Raw genomic sequence first — 19,234 nt, forward strand, 5'->3', positions numbered from 1 at the left:
TTGATGTACAGGGCACAATTTCAAAGTTTGCAGATGATACGAAACTTGGAAGCATTGTGAATCATGAGGAAGCTAGTGTAGAACTTCAAAAGGACATAGACAAGGTGGCAGATGAAGTTCAATGCAGAGAAATGTGAAGTAATTCATTTTGGTAGGAAGAATGTGGAGAGAAAATATAAAATAAAGGGTACAATTCTAAAGGGGGTGCAGGAGCAGAGGGACCTGGGTGTATAAGTGCATAAGTCATTGAAGGTGGTAGGACAGGTTGAGAGAGTGGTTAATAAAGCATACAGTATCCTGGGCTTTATTAATAGAGGCATAGAGTACAGGAGCAAGGGAGTTATGTTGAACTTGTATAAGAGTCTAGATCGGCCTCAGCTGGGGTATTGCATCCTGTTCTGTGTGCCGCACTTTAGGGATGACGTGAGGATATTAGAGAGAGTACAGAAAAGATTCACGAGAATGGTTCCAGGGATGAGGAACTTCAGTTATGAAGATAGATTGGGGAAGTTAGGTCTATTTTCTTTGGCGAAGAGAAGACTGAGAGGTGATTTGATAGAGGTATTCAAAATCATGAGGGGTCCGGACAGAGTAGATAGAGAGAAACTGTTCCCACTCGTGAAAGGATCGAGAACGAGAGGGCACAGATTTAAAGTATTTGGTAAGAGAAGCAAAAGTGACATGAGGAAAAATGTTTTCACGCAGCAAGTGGTTAAGGTCTGGAATGTGCTGCCTGAGAACATGGTGGAGGCAGGTTCAATTGAAGATTCAAAAGGGAATTAGACAGTTATATGAAAAGGAAAAATGTGCAGGGTTACGGGGAGAAGGCGGGGGAATGGAACTGAGGGAATTACTCTTTCAGAGAGCCAGTGCGGACACGTGGGCCGAATGACCTCCTTCTGCACTGTAATGAATCTGTGATCTAGAGCAATGTATATCAAAATAGGAACAAAAATAATTAAATTTAGCTATTTTACCCACTATTCCCTCACTATATTCTCCACATAAGTATACAATATTTGACCCCTTTGAATATGCAAAGGACCTAAAGCTTACTTCAGATGTGGGTAAAGGACACCTTTTGTTTGTTCTTACGCAATATGGCAGTCATGCAGTTCCAGCCGAAATTATGTCCGCGTTTCCTGTCCTGTCTACATAGTGCTTGTAAAACGTGTTCTCCGCAGCCTAATTTCTAGGCCACAATATCCTACTGAATAAATTGGAACGTTATATAGCCAGTATAAAAAGTGACTGTAACTAGTATTACTTTTTATTTGTGGACCTATTTTAATCAAAAACTTTTAAATGAACTGTACTTGGGAATTGCAGATGGTTTCAGATGATGATGAGCCTTCTGTTTAGAACTTTGTAAAATGGCATGGTTTTAGAATTGTGTTTTATGAAGGACCTTACAGCAAATGGGTGTTTGGCACACATTGCAACAGCCGACAGTTTTCTTAGGCATTTCTCAAGTAATATGCAAAAGCTGTTGAATACTAGTAACTTTTCTTAAGTTGCGCTGACGTAATAGTGATAATTTGTCTGTAACGAAGAACTTGACAAAAAAATTATCTCAAATTTTTCTCTCTTTGCAGTAAATATCGAGAGGATAGATTTAAGAGGATTGCAGCACAAGAGGAATGAGAAATCTGCTGAATATTCCTTCGAGGTAGAGATTTCTGTGATTTAGTTTTGTAGTGTGCAAAACACAAATCATTTTCAGTTCATATTGCATGTCATATTTAATATCTATATTTACAGTAACATTTAAATTAATTGCCATAATATAATGACCAGCCCGTGGATAATGGAAATTGCTTTTCTCCTTTCCAACCACCCATCTCTAAGTCCTGCCGACAAGATTGGCTGGCATGACAGTGGTTCCCTCCTTAGCTGTCCATATTTCCAGGCTTGGTCTTCTGCCAGAGATCTGACAAAACCAACCTAAAACACTCCCACAATGTTAAACACCTCGCTCCAACCCCTCCGTTGCCCTGTACCATTTTCCTGAGTCAAACATAAATTCTCATGCAAAGTGAGCTCCTGGTAGGATCCCCACCAGTAGGATGGAGCTCACTACTGCAAGTCAGGGAATTGCAGCACCAGAAGAGGCAACAAGGTAATTTAAAAGGGCAAAAGAACCCTGAAGGTGCAGAAACTTTGTAGACCTTGGCCAACATGGTTAAGTGTATGGAGGTCCATTTGAAGAGAGAGAACAGATGAGAAGGGGCAGCAGGGGTTGGGAGAGGGGAACAGAGCTCAGGCAGGGAGGTGACAATAGGCCTTTCTGCCTGACCTTTGCCTCATTTTGCTCACAGTTCTGAGCATGATTACTGAAGAAGATCAAACCCTCAGTATTTTGAAGCTTAGAAATCTTCATCCAACTGACTTATGCTCTCTGTGCATTGTTTTGATTAGTTGATCTCTATTAACCTACATACTGTTTCTAATGCCAGGACTGTCATGCTAATTTTTCAGGGTAACTAGAAATTACATTTTACTGCAGAAGACTGTATCAAACTTGTTAAAAAATCTAAGCATATTGTTACAGACAGGTGGTAAGGGGTGTGGGTGATTCCCACTGTTCAGCTCCCAACTGACTGCGATTGTGTTTTGTAAAAATTATGCTTTAGTCCCTGAGTGTGTTTAGGATCAAATAAATAGACAAATGACAGGTTTACTCATAGGTTTAAAAAAAAAGAATAACTATTTTTAAACAAATCCCGAAATGATCACAACCTCACTCACACACACATTCACCCACACATACATACTCAAGAATAGATAGATAGAAAATGATGAGGTAGTTTAAAGTCCCAAGTGAGGTAAGTGGTCATGGTTTACAGAAGATTATTGAGTCTTCTCAGGAGAAAAGGTCTTTTTTTCCAGAAGTTACAGGCCTGATTATTGATAGTCTTGAAGTTGTGGAGGTATTGCAGAGCTCTAGTGGTTGTAATACGGCCCAAAACTGGTGGTGTGTAGTTTATTAGCTTCACAGATGGTTACTTTCAAAGTCACTTGGTGACGTCTCTGCCTTGGTAGCTGTTCTTGGTGAGCAGGGTCCTTCTTACAGGCTTTCTGTGATGATGGCTTGATCTCCACTCTGTCTCGCCAGAGACTTTAAAAGTAAAGATTTCTCACAGTTTCTGTTAGGAGATGCATGGCCCTCTCCCCTGTTGTTAGCACACAATGGACCAAGATATGATAACCATGGCCATCGTTTGTTGTTTGAATTAGAATCATTCTATTATGATGTTGCTGTTTCACACCGTATTCATCTTGGTTTGTCTATGAGCCAGATTGTCTCCAGAATCCTCTGTTAATCCATTCATATTGATCAGAGTCATTAATATGCAATAGCTCCTTTCAATTTCAAAGGGGTTCTCCCCAGAGCTATATCAGATGAGGTTAACGAGCCTCATCTTTGCAGATGAGTTTGTGAATTTCCAGTATCAGGGGGTGGGGGGTGTGTCACATGGCTGCTGTTGCATTTTGACTGTGTATAAGTGTCCGTGTTCTTATGATTTTGTTTAGCTGTTGACTTTTTAAATTCATAATTCTTCCATTTCAGTGTTTATTTCATCACAACTCCTTCTATGCATGACAATATTCATTATAGAGCTATGCCTTTTCACAAGTGAAAAGCCACCCACAGTATTACTAACTACTGTGGACCCCTTCTGAAGTGGCTTAAATATTGCTCATCTTTAGTGGTCACTGCACAAGATTGTTCTGGTGAACGTCTGGATTTGTGTTCCCTGTGCTCTAGGATACTTAAAAGATACCATGTTGGGCTTTTGTTTCTGAGTTTGATCTTCCAGTTGTAAATATTGGATCTTGAAAATGTCTATTTGCGATCTGAAGATTGATACCAGGGTTGTGAATCTTCTGTTGACCAAAAGCTTTTGGTAGTTGTCTTATTTTGGTAGTAGAAAATGCAATGTTGAAGACTAATGTTGGCAAAATTGAAGTCTAAGTATTTGTTGCTTTTACTGTACTGTTAGTCAAATGGAATAGGATCTTTTGTGAATGTTTTAGACTGTACAATTTAGAGTTCCTCCTCATGCCTGTTAACTATAGCTTCAGTATTCTCTCACACAGACCCATTTGGTGATTTAAAGTTTCAGGGGTTTTTTTGCATTAAAATTGTACATTTTTAACTTTGTTACTCAGGTCCTGTGGTCAGATGCTTCACTGACTTTCGTAACCAAGTCCTATCGGGAACTGAAAGAATTTCTTGCAAAGGTAAATAAGCAAAGAGATTAAAGTGTTGTAGAACACATGGTTCAAAAGTAGAAAATTAATTGTTGTTTATCCTTTATTCAAAATTGTTGCTGCCAATTGTAATTGTCTACATTAATTCTTTTAAACCTGCTAGCAAAACTAATAATTCCCACATAATGGAGGGTGGAAAGGGAGGAGAAAAAAGGTGCTATCTGGAAAAACTTCAGGGATAAAATTCTGCCAGAAAATGGGGTAAAACTAGAGTCAAGTGTTGATTTTAGGTTCAAATGTTTCAGGGTAACCAAAGTGATTCGTAATCATTTCACAACATTATATTGCATCTTCTGTGATGAAGGGAGTAACCATTTATGGTTTCAGCGTGCTTTGGTTTACAACCATTGCTCTTTTGCAACCAGGGATTACAAAAAAAAACTACCTTTCCCTGGGTTTGCCTTCCGATATGAATCCAGTTTTTAAGTAAAGGTGATATTTTTATTTAACATTCTTTCTACAAATTTTACATCATCTGCAAAAACTATTTCCTAAAAATAAATTTCTACAGGAACAAAATATAGAAATGATTCATTTTGGTGGATATGTTTTGTGAATAGAGACCTAAGCAATTTTAAATAGTATGCCAGTAAACTATCAAGAATAGATCTTATTTACATCAAATGCCCATTTTAGTCTTTGATTGAAAATATAGATAACTCATCTTGATTTACATTTTATAAAAATAGCTTCATCTTTTGGGCTGCTTTAGTCAGTGTATTTTAATTGGATTCTTTATTTTATTTATTTATTTAGAGATACAGCACTGAAACAGGCCCTTTGGCCCACCAAGTCTGTGCCGACCAACAACCACCCTGCAGTAATCCCATATTCCCTACCACCTACCTACACTAGGGGCAATTTATAATGGCCAATTTACCTATCAACCTGCAAGTCTTTGGCTGTGGGCGAAAACCCACGCGGTCACAGGGAGAACTTGCAAACTCCACACAGGCAGTACCCAGAATCGAACCCTGGTCTCTGGAGTTGTGAGGCTGCGGTGCTCACCACTGCGCCACTGTGCCGCCCCAACCGACTATCAACAAAAATTGTAGTGCATGTATTCAACTGAAGCTTTGAAAGAAAAGTTTGATTTTGTTCCCTGGAGAGCTAAAGGAAATTCAGTAGTTTTACTTTGGGGATTGGGTGGTGCTGTAGTTTATGGAACCATTCTTTCACCTCTGAATTTCGGTTTGAATCTCATTTGGCTGGGTTGACTGAAAAATTGTTGAGGGTTATAATTGTTGGGGCATAGTGTTAAACAGCACAGAAACAGACCCTTTAGCCCATCGTGTCTGTACTGGCCATTAAGCACCTATCTATTCTAATCCCATTTTCCAGCACTTGGCCTGCGGCCTTGTATGCTATGGCGTTTCAGTGAGTTTGCAGATGACACTAAAATTGGTGGTGTCGTAAATAGTGAGGAGGAAAGCCTTAGATTACAGGACAATATAGATGGGCTGGTAAGATGGGTTGAGCAGTGACAAATGGAATTTAATCCTGAGAAGTGTGAGGTGATGCATTTTGGGAGGTCTAACAAGTGCTCATCTAAATACTTCTTAAATGTTGTGAGGGTTCCTACCTCTACCACCCCTTCAGGCAGTGTGTTCCAGATTCCAACCACCGTCTGGGTGAAAATTTTTTTCCTCAAATCCCCCCTAAACCTCCTACCCCTTACCTTAAATCTATGCCCCCTGGTTAGTGACCCCTCCGCTAAGGGAAACAGTTTCTTCCTATCTACTCTATCAATGCCCCTCATAATTTTGTATACCTCAATCAGGTCGCCCCTCAGACTTCTCTGCTCTAAGGAAAACAACCCTAGCCTGTGCAGTCTCTCCTCATAGCTGAAATACTCCAGACCAGGCAACATCCTGGTGAATCTCCTCTGCAGCCTCTCCAGTGCAATCACATCCTTCCTATAGTGTGGCGACCAGAACTGTACACAGTACTCCAGCTGTGGCCTAACTAGCATTTTATACAGCTCTATCATAACCTCCCTGCTCTTATGTGCTATGCCTTGGCTAATAAAGGCAAGTATCCTATATGCCTTCCTAACTACCTTATCTACCTGTGCTACTGCTGTCAGTGATCTCTGGACAAGTACACCAAGATCCCTCTGACCCTCTGTACTTCGTAGGGTCCTACTATCCATTGTATATTCCCTTGCCTTGTTAGTCCTCCCAAAATGCATCACCTCACACGTTTCAGGATTAAATTCCATTTGCCACTGCTCCACCCATTTTACCAGCCCATCTGTATCGTCCTGTAATCTAAGGCTTTCCTCCTCACAATTTACGACACCACCAATTTTAGTGTCATCTGCAAATTTACTGATCATACCTCCTATATTCACGTCTAAATTATTAATGTACACTACAAACCGCAAGGGTCCCAGCACCGATACCTGCGGTACACCACTGGTCACAGGCTTCCACTAGCAAAAACAACCTTCGACCATCACCCTCTGCCTCCTGCCACTAAGCCAATTTTAGATCCAATTTGTCAAATTGCCCTGGATCCCATGGGCTCTTACCTTCTTAACCAATCTCACATGCGGGACCTTATCAAAAGCCTTACTGATGTCAATGTAGACTGTATCAACTGCTTTACCCTCATCTACACATCTAGTCTTGAAAAGCTCAATCAAGTTAGTTAGACATGATCTCCCGCTGACAAAGCCATGCTGACTATCCTTGATTAATCCCTGCCTCTCCAAGTGGAGATTAATCCTGTACTTCAGAATTTTTTCCAATAGTTTCCCTACCACTGAAGTTAGACTCACTGGCCTGTAATTACCTGGTTTATCCCTGCTACCCTTCTTGAATAATGGTACCAGCACATTCGCTGTTCTCCAGTCCTCTGGTACCTCTCCTGTGGCCAGAGAGCATTTGAAAATTTGTGTCAGAGGCCCTGCTATCTCCTCCCTTGTCTCACATAACAGCCTGGGATGCATCTCATCGGGGCCTGGGGATTTATCCACTTTTAAGTCCACTAAAACAGCTAATACCTCAAGTATATCACAGTCCCCCTCCCTGATCTCTACACCTACATCGTCCTTCTCCATAGTGAACACAGATGAAAAATAATCATTTGAAACCTCACCTATGTCCTTCGGCACCACACACAGATTGCCACTTTGCTCCCTAATGGGCCCTACTCTTTCTCTATTCTCTTGCCCTTAATATACTTATAAAATGCTTTGGGATTTTCCTTTTATCTTGCCTGCCAGTGTTTTTTCATGTCTCCTCTTCGCTGTCCTAATTACTTTTTTAAGTACCACCCCCCCCCCCCACACTTTCTATACTCCTCTAGTGCCTCTGCTGTTTTCAGCGCTCTGAATCTGCCATAAACCTTTTTTTTCCTTATCCAATCCTCTATATCCCTTGATATCCAGGGTTCCCTGGACTTGTTGGTCCTACTCTTCACCTTTACAGGAACATGTTGGCCCTGAACTCTCACTGTTTCCTTTTTGAATGACTCCCACTGGTCTGATGTAGACTTTCCTAGTCTAGCTGCTCCCAGTACACTTTGGCCAGGTCCTGTTTCATCATATTGAAATCGGCCTTCCCCCAATTCAGTACTTTTATTTCCGGTCCCTCTTTGTCCTTTTCCATAACTAACTTAAATCTTACAGAATTATGGTCACTATCCCCGAAATGCTCCCCACTGACACTTCTACTACTTGTCCAACTTCATTCCCTAGGATTAGGTCCTCCCCTATCATGTCATGGCAGTTTCTGACCAGCCCAAGATAACTAAGTCCATAGCAAAAGACTATTCCTGATAGAGTGCTACTTGGGAAAAATTGTTTTTTTCAAAAAAGATAATTTGAAATGGAAAAGACACAGATGATGGAATTTACTCTTGAAATGGAGTAAAGCTACCTGGGTGAAGATTTTCTCAGTACACTGAAATAAAATTGTCAACCTATTCTTTATAAATCATTTTACAATCTTTATTAAACACGATATATAGAGGTAATATTTCCCTATTGGGACTTACCCAGCACTAGCTCATGCTATACTTGTTGCAAAAAGTGAAAATACACAGCAAATTAGTCAGTGTTCATAAAAGGATGAGACAAGTTAATATGTTGGGGGTAACCTTTATCAGAATAATATTTCCTATAGTTTGCAGAAGGTAGAAATGATTAATTCCCCAGCAATAACTTCTTTCATCATGATGAGTAGAACAGAATCGAAAAATATTCATGTAATTCTAACTGTTGTTCAGCTGTCTTTAGTTTGGGGTATGTCTTTACATTTTTAAACACTAGTTAGAAATAAGCTTTGATAGTTTGCCAAGGTTTGCACTGCATTCAGTGCTCATGATGCTGAATGGAGGAAGCAATGAGCTGATAAGAATTAATGGATAAAGCTCAGTTGCATAGTATGAAGTTTGGCTCCCTCTGGAGGTTTGACCAAACACAATCTAAATCAAATCTTACTCTCCAATGACTTCACTGTTTTCAGCTCCCATTTTCCTTCTTCACTTAGGTCAGAACATACAGCTTAAAAAAAAAATAGATAACATAACACACAAATAAACGCACAATTAAACCACTGTACCATTGTGAATGTTAGAAATGTCTGTCTTTCTGCTAGGGCATGGTTCATAAGTTGAAAATATCATTTCAGCTTTCAGTGCAGGGGATGCTGAAGCTGCTGTGGACAAATTGTTTTGTGTAAAAGAGATGTAGTTTCACACTCAGAATAAAACATACAAAACTATGGGAGAAAACATTCATTAACACATTTCACATTTTTTAAAGAAAACTTGAATATATATCAGTAATTTCTGAAATATTCCACTTCATGGTGAAAAATGTTTCAGAAATGGACATCAAGTCAGAAAAGCTTGGCTGAAAAGATGGACTTTAAGAAGCTTATTAAAGTTGGAGAGAAAAGTTGAGGTTTGTAGGAGTTCCAGAGAAATTAGCCAGTGCAGATAAAGGCTTTCCCATCAGTGGTAGGTCACAAAGGGGTAGCGAATGCACAAAAGGCCAGGGTTGAAGGACTGAAGAGTTTTGGACGGGGACTAATTTTGGATGTGATTGCAAAGGCATGGATGGAAGATTGAGGGGTGACCTGAATGAGGTGTTATAAATGTTAAAAGGATTTGATTAGGTAGATACGGAGCAATTTAATATGTGTGTATTATATATAATTTATGTGATATATCATGTGGGGAAATTCAGCTCTGGGTCAAGCAGGATGATATGGTTTCAGCCTGAGTGAGTGGCTGGGAAGGGATGTTCCTCGTGTTCGGTTGAAAGTCTTGACTTAGCTCTGACAATATCAGCAGAAATTTTCTCGGGGTATCTGCCGCATCTCTGCTGTAACTTCGGTGGAAATCTTGTTTACAGGGCGACAGTGAGGGAAGCACAGAAGTTCACCCCCACTGCCAGTTAGGCAATGTGACCCCGCAAAGGTCATCACAGGGTTGTGGAAAGTTGGTGTTATATGGACCTAGGTGTCATCAGCTGGCCAACATGCCTGAAACCTTGCTGAATAAGTTGCCATATGGCTTGGGAGGTTGATAGATAAAGAATGAAAAGGAGGATGGATGGAAGAGGAGTGGGTGTCAGAGGAGGAGAGAAAGCGAATGAACTGGAATGTGCTGATGAAATCTGTGACACCACCATACCTTTTTGGGCAGCCCAAGTGTATTAAGTGTGCAGTCAAATGGGGAAACTACACAAATCTTTGAAGGTGGCAAGACCTGATAGGCTGTTAAAGAACTTTAAGAAGGATGTCAAGGCCTTCAAGAGGATGCAGAGGAGATTTATTAGAATAGATGGAGAGAAACTTTCCATTGGCAAGGAGGTCCATAACCAGAGGATGCAGATTTAAGAAAATTGACAAAAAAATCTAGGGCAAGTTGAGATTTTTTTTTATTTGCAGCGAGTTATGACTTGCAGTGTACTACATAAAAGGTCAGTTGAAGTAGATTCAGTAATAACTTTGAAAAAGTACTCAATATAGACTTGAAAAGAAAAATTTTGCAGGGCTATGGTGAAAGACCAGGGGAGTAAGACTAACTGTATAGACTCGTTGAAGAGCCAGCATAGTGGGCTGAATGGCCTCCTTCTGTGCTGTAAGATTCTATAAGTCATCACCTGTCAGCTACATTTCTCACAGGGTTAGAATGTTATTAAATTAATCTACAATGATGTAGATGTTGAAAGTCTTGTGAAAGAACATTCTGGAGCCAATGCGGAACAGGGTAGTAGTAATTGATGTATCTACTGACTGGATCGGAGGGGTCAGTTGAGGAGATGGGAGGCATGGGAAGGAGCTCATTGGAGATTTGACGGTGGAGGGAAATCCTCCCTGCTGCATTGGTACATTGCTAGCTTCAGCAAAAACTACAAATTCATAGTGAACAGTAAGGTAGTTGAAGAAAATCTTTTGCACAGTTGTGCTACTGAAAAAAAATGCTTTTGGGGGGGAGCAAATTAACATACTTGCATATTATGTCAATACTGCAAATCCAGGTAAAGCAAGAAAACCTGAATAGCTAAGAAGACATTTCGAAAAGCGAAGAGCAAATTAAGTTAGTTGTAACATAAGCAAGTTTAAGAAGTGATAAGTAAATAGTATTACAAATATATTTTAACACATGTGTGTTCTCATTATTAAGGCATGTAATGTGTTTTACTGTGTCAGTTGTGATGCATTGCTTTAGTAAATTTGCTTTATCATGATGATGGGTGAACACTGCTAAAACAGAGGCAACAGTGCAATAAATATCACAAACTGCACTTGAGATCCTGACTACCTGTGAGCAATGCCATGGGACATCAATTACATTCTAAATTATGCAATGTATATTAACACAAGATAGAAAAATCAACAAACTGATGCAAGATCTTAAATTACATACAGTTAAAATTTCTGTTCTTTCATTTGTACAATTAAAATGGCTAAAAATGCTGTATCACTGTTGCAATAATTTAAGCAGACTGGAATTTAAAAAAAAAAAATTCCAGGGTTATTCACCCAGGTTCTGACCAGACAAAATATACCTGAAGTAACATTCACCTGACCAGAATGCCCCAAATTGATATGCCGCAAAACATACTTGAAATTGCTTGTGCCTGTAGCCTCTGTTGGGAATCTCTGAAATCCTGAAGCAATGTAAAGGGAGTGGAGACCCATCATCATCATGCACCTGTACCTCTTCTTCCTCTTGATATTGTTCAGGGATTAATCCTTTCCTGGGCACTAATGACAAGAAAATCAGTCCCACTATGTTTGGATGCTACTATATGTTATATTAAAAATCATCTTAATTTTGTAGCTTCCTCAAATGTTCCCAGATGAGAATTTGGAAAATGCCATTCCTGAAACCACGAACCATGACTGTTGTTATACAGAAGAGAGAAAATATACAGATCTGGAACCGTATCTCAGGTGAAAATCTTAATTACATGATCAGTTGACTATTTAGATTAATGAAATTCACTCCACGCGACATCAAGAAACGACTGAAGGCACTGGATACTGCAAAGACTGTGGGCCCTGGCAACATTCCGGCAATAGTACTCCAGAACTTGCCGCACCCCTAGCCAAGTTGTTCCAGTACAGCTACAACACCAGCATCTACCCTGCAATGTGGAAAATTGCCCAGGTATGTCCTGTACACAAAAAGCAGGACAAGTTCAACCCGGCCAATTACTGCCCCATCAGTCTACTCTCAATCATCAGTAAAGTGATGGAAGGTGACATCAACAGTGTCATCAAGCGGCACTTGCTTAGCAATAACCTGCTCAGTGACACTCAGTTGGGTTCTGCCAGGGCCACTCAGCTCTTAACTTCATTACAGCCTTGGTTCAAACGTGGACAAAAGAGCTGAACTTAAGAGGTGAGGTGAGAGTGACTGCCCTTGACATCAATGCAGCATTTGATCGAGTATGGCATCAAGGGGCCCTAGCACAACTGAAGTCAATGGGAATCAGGGGGGGAACTCTCTGCTGGTTTGACTCATATCTAGTGTAAAGGAAGATGGTTGTGGTTGTTGGAGATCAATCATCTGAGCTCCAGGACATCACTGCAGGAGTTCCTCAGGGTAGTGTTCCAGGCCCAACCATCATCAGCTGCTTCATCAATGACCTTCCTTCAATCATAAGGTCAGAAGTGGGGATGTTCGCTGATGATTGCACAATGTTCAGCACCATTTGTGACTCCTCAGATACTGATTCAGTCCGTGTAGAAATGCAGCAAGACCTGGACAATATCCAGGCTTGGGCTGATAAGTGGCAAGTAACATTCATGCCACACAAGTGCCAGGCAATGACCATCTCCAACAAGAGAGAATCTAACCATCTCCCTTGACATTCAGTGGCATTACCATCACTGAATCCCCCACTATCAACATCCTGGAGGTTATCAATGACCAGAAACAGAACTGGAGTAGCCATATAAATACCATGGCGACAAGAGCAGGTCAGAGGCTAGGAATCCTGCAGCGAGTAACTCAGCTCCTGACTCCCCAAAGCCTGGCCACCATCTACAAGGCACAAGACAGGAGTGTGATGGAATACTCTCCACTTGCCTGGATAGGTGCAGCTCCAACAACACTCAGGAAGCTCGACACCATCCAGGACAAAGCAGCCCACTTGATTGGCACCACATCCACAAACATTCACTCCCTCCACCATCGATGCACAGTGGCAGCAGTGTGTACCATCTACAAGATGCACTGCAGCAATGCACCAAGACTCCTTAGACAGCACCTTCCAAACCCGTGACCTCTCCCACCTAGAAGGACAAGGGCAGCAAATGCTTGGGAACACCACCACCTGCAAGTTCCCCTCCAGGCCTCACACCATCCTGACTTGGAACTATATCGCTATTGCTTCACTGTCGCTAGGTCAAAATCATGGAACTCCCTAACAGCAGTGTGGGTTTCCCTACCCCACGTGGACTGCAGCGGTCCAAGAAGTCAGCTCACCACCACCTTCTCAAGGACAATTGGGGATGGGCAATAAATGCTGGACTAGCCAGCGACACTCATATCCCATGAAAAAGACACAATAGCATTGAAAATATAGGGTAGCCATGCAGAATCAATGTGGGTTATTAAACCAATTTTCAACATTCATTTTAAAAGTTAAACGTTGAGTAGATAGAGAAGGTTTCACTGCAACAGGTGAATAATACACCTTCTCACTACTATAGTTAGCCTTAATGCTACAGAAAGGATTTAGATTCCCCTGTGGCCAACATAGCATCAAGGGATGGATTCAGTTAGATTATAACATGCCTTGGAATTTCTAGCATTCCTGGTGTATAGAATAGCTTGTGTTGTGGGCATGACCGAAAGATTATGTAGCATTGTCCCACAGTATCTGTCTACAGCTTTTTCAGCTTTCTTTATCTTAAAACTATACAAAAAGGCTGACATGAAAAAGAATGATATCCCACCTGAGGTCACCCTATGAACACAATCTTAAAAATGAGTTGGGGAATGGACTAAATGCTACTGTCAACCAAATCCGATCCTCAAAGCTAGTAATTCTGTCCAAATTTGTATGCTTGATTTAAGGTACAATTGTATTTTAACAAACACAATGTATAATGAATCAGTATTTAAAGATATGAAAGAAAATTTTATAAACATTTTTATGATTTTGATGCAAGTATTCTTAAGAAAATAACTTTTCTATTGACAAAATTTGTATCTGTCTTTATTGCCATTAAATGCAATTTCTTAATTTTATCAGGATGCAAGGTCTTAACTAGCCTTGGTTAGAGAAGGATATTAGCTTTGTCAGGGGGAGATCATGCCGAACAAACTTGATTGAATTTTTCGAGGAGCTGATGAGATGTATAGATGAGGGTAAAGCAGTTGATGTAGTCTACATGGACTTTAGTAAGGCTTTTGATAAGGTGTCGTATGGGAGATTGATTAAGAAGGTAAGAGCCCATGGGATCCAGGGCAGTTTGGCAAATTGGATCCAAAATTGGCTTAGTGGCAGGAGGCATTGGCAGATGGTCAAGGCTTGTTTTTGCGATTGGAAGCCTGTGACCAGTGGTGTACTGCAGGGATTGGTGCTGGGACCCTTGCGGTTTGTAGTGTACATTAATGATTTAGACGTGAGTATAGGAGGTATGATCAGTAAGTTTGCCAATGACATGAAAATTGGTGGTGTCATAAATAGTGAGGAAGAAAGCCTTAGATTACAGGATGATATAGATGGGCTGGTAAGATGGGCAGAGCAGTGGCAAATGGAATTTTTTATTTTTTTTATTTAGAGATACAGCACTGAAACAGGCCCTTCGGCCCACCAAGTCTGTGCCGACCAACAACCACCCATTTATACTAACCCTACAGTAATCCCATATTCCCTACCACCTACCTACACTAGGGGTAATTTACAATGGCCTCCGGCTCCACACACAGATTGCCACTTTGGTTCATAATGGACCCTATTCTTTCCCTGGTTATGATTAGATTAGATTAGAGATACAGCACTGAAACAGGCCCTTCGGCCCACCGAGTCTGTGCCGAACATCAACCACCCATTTATACTAATCCTACACTAATCCCATATTCCTACCAAACATCCCCACCTGTCCCTATATTTCCCTACCACCTACCTATACTAGTGACAATTTATAATGGCCAATTTACCTATCACCTGCAAGTCTTTGGCTGTGGGAGGAAACCGGAGCACCCGGCGAAAACCCACACGGTCACAGGGAGAATTTGCAAACTCCGCACAGGCAGTACCCAGAATTAACCCGGGTCCCTGGAGCTGTGAGGCTGTGGTGCTAACCACTGCGCCACTGTGCCGCCTGACAATCCTGAGAATTGTGAGGTGATGCATTTCGGGAGGACTAACAAGGCAAGGGAATATACAACCGAGAGTCAGTGGGACCTTGATGTACTTGTCCATGGATCACTGAAGGCAGCAGCACAGTAGATAAGGTGGTTAGGAAGGCATTTGGGATACTTGCCTTAATTATTCCAGGCATAGAATATAAGAGCAGGGAGGTTATGATGGAGCTGTATAAAACGCTAGTTAGCCCACAGCTGGAGTTCTGTGTACAGTTCTGGTCGCCACACTATAGGAAGGATGTGATTGCACTAGAGAGGGCGCAGAGGAGATTCACCAGGATGTTGTCTGGGCTGGAACATTTCAGCTATGAAGAGAGACTGGATAGGCTAGGGTTGTTTTCCTTGGATCAGAGAAGGCTGAGGGAGACCTGATTGAGGTGTACAAGATTATGAGGGGCATAGATAGGGTAGATAAGAAGAAACTTTTTCCCTTAGCGGAGGCATCAATAACCAGGGGCGTAGATTTAAGGTAAGGGGCAGGAGGGTTAGGGGGGATTTGAGGAAAAATATTTTCACCCAGAGGGTGGTTGGAATCTGGAACACACTGCCTGAAGGGGTGGTAGAGGCAGGAACCCTCACAACATTTAAGAAGTATTTAGATGAGCAGTTGAAATGCCATAGCGTACTAGGCTGCGGGCCAAGTGCTGTAAAATGGGATTAGAATAGATAGGTGCTTGATGGCCAGCACGGACACGATGGGCCGAAGGGCCTGTTTCTGTGCTGTATAACTCTTTGACTCTACTTGAAGCTCGTATTTTAACAAAACAGATTAGTAGTTGTTACTATGGAGACACATTGGGCACATTTTGCTACTCATTGTCCAGGTTTCAGAACTTAACGGCTGGAATTCAGGCACAAATCACTGACAATTTTCGGCCCATGAAAATTATTAGATGGAATTTTGTTAAATAGCATGCGCTTAAATTTGAAATAAGTGCTTTTTGACCAATCAAGCTTTTATGCTTAGATGCTGAAGAGTAAAATCTGCTATTACCTAATGCTAAAATCTAATCCTTTTAACGTTCAATTACTGTGTGCTTTAAATAAAGTATAACTGCGATATTCAGTTGTTCTAACAAGAGTTTTATGTTCCTATTAACTCAACATTTACAAATTTCATTAAAATTTGTACACTTCACATTTTTTAATATTCCCTTATATTTTGTATGGCTGTTAGAATTACATTCCCAAAACTCCAGAATAAGATTGTATAATGGTTTTAACCTTAAGTCTTCACTTCAAACAGAGTCAGTGTCTAATTTTAAAGATTTCTTTACTGGGCTTCCATCTTCTCAGTCTGAGAGACTAGTAATAGAAACATGTTTTAAACTAGATTTAGGGTTGTGTTTTGCATTGAATACTTCAAGTTAAAGCCTTTGTTGTATTCATTTAAAAAAGTATTATTGAATTTAGTTTTTGATTTTTGCAGATATTTGGTATCTTTGCCATCTCATATGTTAAAGAGTGAACACATACAGAAATTTTTCTGCACTGCTACAGTCAATCATCCCACTCAACATTTGAGTAAGTAAATGGACTCAATTCTTGACAATTTAGGTTGGTCTTATTTTTGAAAATATGCACCCTCTTGTAAAGATATTGGGCAGGTAAGCTACTCCCAAGCGACTCTGAATGCTGGTCTTAGGCAGGTGGTGTACACCAGCAGCTTAAAGACTGCCGTTATTTTCTTCCTCTCTGTACAACGTAGCTAATATCAGGAACACAATGAAGTGGGGTGTTCAAACTCCCGTTGTGTCTGTTTTTGGACCAGATATTAAACAAATTCTGTTGTATCTTGAGCATAACTTGGAAATGAGGGTTTTCACTTGGTCTTGGTTGCAATAGGTTGATTGTTTATATTGAAGTTGGACATTTATTCTTGTCCTAGATGTCAGAACTGCTCCAATACACATGCTTTGTCCAATGTAAAATAGAGCTCCTGGCAGAATTTCCGAATCAGTCAACAAAATAAAGCTAACTTTGAAGGATAAAGCAAAGGAGAAAGCAATTTACTTATTAGTATAGAAGAATTCTGCTTTCCTAAAATACAAGCAAGTGTATGAGCTTTTTGGGGAGATGTAAAATTTGTTGCACCATGAGTAGCTTTCAACTGATGTCCACATGCTGTTGTCTGGGGTGTTGGTGGTCATGTGACACCAGATTCCATCTCGAACTGGAAAATATCAAGCGATCTGGGCCACCTTCCTGTAAACCAATACAACATGTCCACTTTTGAATCCCATAGCACATTTCTGCAGAGCAAGGATCAGTTAATTTTGATAAGACACTGATTCTTAGCTATGAAAAAAAGTTACCCAACCCAAAAACATCCATGGAGAAAGTGAGATAGTCCCTTTGCATCATTTTCTCACTGTGTTGTCCCTACCTGAGTTCATGTTGGATCTTCAACATGTATAATTAGTATATAAATATACACAACTATACCATCAATGTATCATCCTGTAAATGATGTGTTGTGCCCTTTACAAATCAGTGCTGACCTTAATTAGCCCATATTTGTACAGACATTCATTTTGCCCAGTATTTTGCCCTCTAGAAGTCTACATATGACCAATGTTAGGCTAATTGGTCGATAGTTGCGCTTGGCGTATCTTTTCAATGGTTTTTGGAGCAGCACTATTACATTGGCAGCCCTCCAGTCCTCTAGATAACTTGCATATCTTTGGATATTAGAAAAGTTGCCTTTAGAGCTTTTAGCATGCCAACAGATCTCTTCCACTTAAGTTCTATTAATTTTTTCACCTCTTCTACTTGTACCCTTTTATTTTTACCACTACGCTCATTTAGTATCTCCATAATCCCTTCATTCTCAATGCAAAGATTTCCTTTTTTACTCTCTTGTCCTACCCTTTCTATAACTATGACTTTACTTTTTATGCGTTTACAAAATTGTTTACTATTTCCCTTTTACCCCTATTTCTGTATCTGCCAGTTTGTCTTAATACTTTCTCAGCCTTTTTAATCTTTTTTGGTTCCTGTCTATAGCTCCTGAATTACAAGAATCAATTTCACCAATCCAAAAAAAGTTGTGGCTTTATTATCTTACTCTTCCAATTGTTTTTGTTTTGTTAGCCAACTACCTTCCTCTCTTTAAATATCAATTTCAAAATAACTATTTGCTCTTTCATCACTCTTTGCCATTTTTTACTTGGGCGAATGTTTAGAGCAGAAAGCTAGGTAGTGTGTCAAGTGAATAATGTGGCTAAAACACTGGACAGTAAGTGTTCAGTATTTAATGTGTTACTAAATACATTTAGTTGATTGCAACCAAAAAAGCCTGTCCTTGAGGTTTGTCTGTATAGATAATGTTTTAATGTTGTGCTTGGGCGGAAGGTTTGTTCAGTATAGTTACCTGTTCTAGATTTGTAAAGGTGAGGTTTTGTTCAAAAATATGTATGTCATTTAATACATTTGTTAAAAAACATAGGGCTGAATTTTGTTTAACTCCCGACGTCAGGCTCCGTGGCAAGGGGGGCGGGGGGGGGGGAGGTGCCGCAAGGTCACACTGGCAGCGGCCTGCCACGGAGCCCGTGCCGAGATTGCCGGGCCTGATCTTCCCGGTGAAGGCGAGGCTCTTTGGCGCCCCCCCTCCCACGCTGCCCGGCAATGGGACCAAACTTTAAATATGTAAATAAAGAACATGAATAAATTAACAGTCTTTTCACTGCGATCTTGCCAACTGTCTGTGATCTTGTTTGCGGCAGCCGGCACGCATGCGCCTTCACTTTCCCGTCCAGCAAAAGCTGGCTGCACCTAGGTAGGGTGGGGGGGGGGGGGGACCTTAGGATTTTTAGTGTAGTTGGGGTGGGTGGGTGTGGGGGAAAATTTAGGACTTTTAGTGTAGTTGGGGGAGTGGGGGGAAACGGGGTCAAATCTGCATGGGTAGTGTAAGGGAAGGGATGACCTCTGCACTTTGTGCAGTTTTGGGAGGGGGAGGGAATGGTCACATAGTAAGTGCAAGTTTTTTTTGGTGGTGGGGGGGAATGGGGCAGCCATTTATTTCCTTTGTATTAGTCGGGGGTGTGGGGGGGGGGGTTACAGGCCAAAAACATTTCAGTGTTTTTGGGATGGCGAGTACGGGCTTCAAATGTGA

At 40.8% G+C, this 19,234-nt stretch overlaps 1 protein-coding gene across 1 annotated transcript in view; it reads left to right on the forward strand.

The window, feature by feature from the left end:
- Window positions 1-19,234, forward strand: part of zcchc14 (zinc finger, CCHC domain containing 14) — a 195,899-nt gene that overhangs the window by 78,435 nt on the left and 98,230 nt on the right. The window contains exons 3-6 of the mRNA XM_068049302.1: window positions 1,596-1,669; window positions 4,174-4,245; window positions 11,578-11,690; window positions 16,550-16,644. Coding sequence (XP_067905403.1) covers window positions 1,596-1,669; window positions 4,174-4,245; window positions 11,578-11,690; window positions 16,550-16,644 — 354 coding nt within the window. The remainder of the gene's footprint in view (window positions 1-1,595; window positions 1,670-4,173; window positions 4,246-11,577; window positions 11,691-16,549; window positions 16,645-19,234) is intronic.

This window comes from Heterodontus francisci, chromosome 17 (assembly GCF_036365525.1).
Source record: "Heterodontus francisci isolate sHetFra1 chromosome 17, sHetFra1.hap1, whole genome shotgun sequence".
Lineage (NCBI taxonomy): Eukaryota > Metazoa > Chordata > Chondrichthyes > Heterodontiformes > Heterodontidae > Heterodontus > Heterodontus francisci.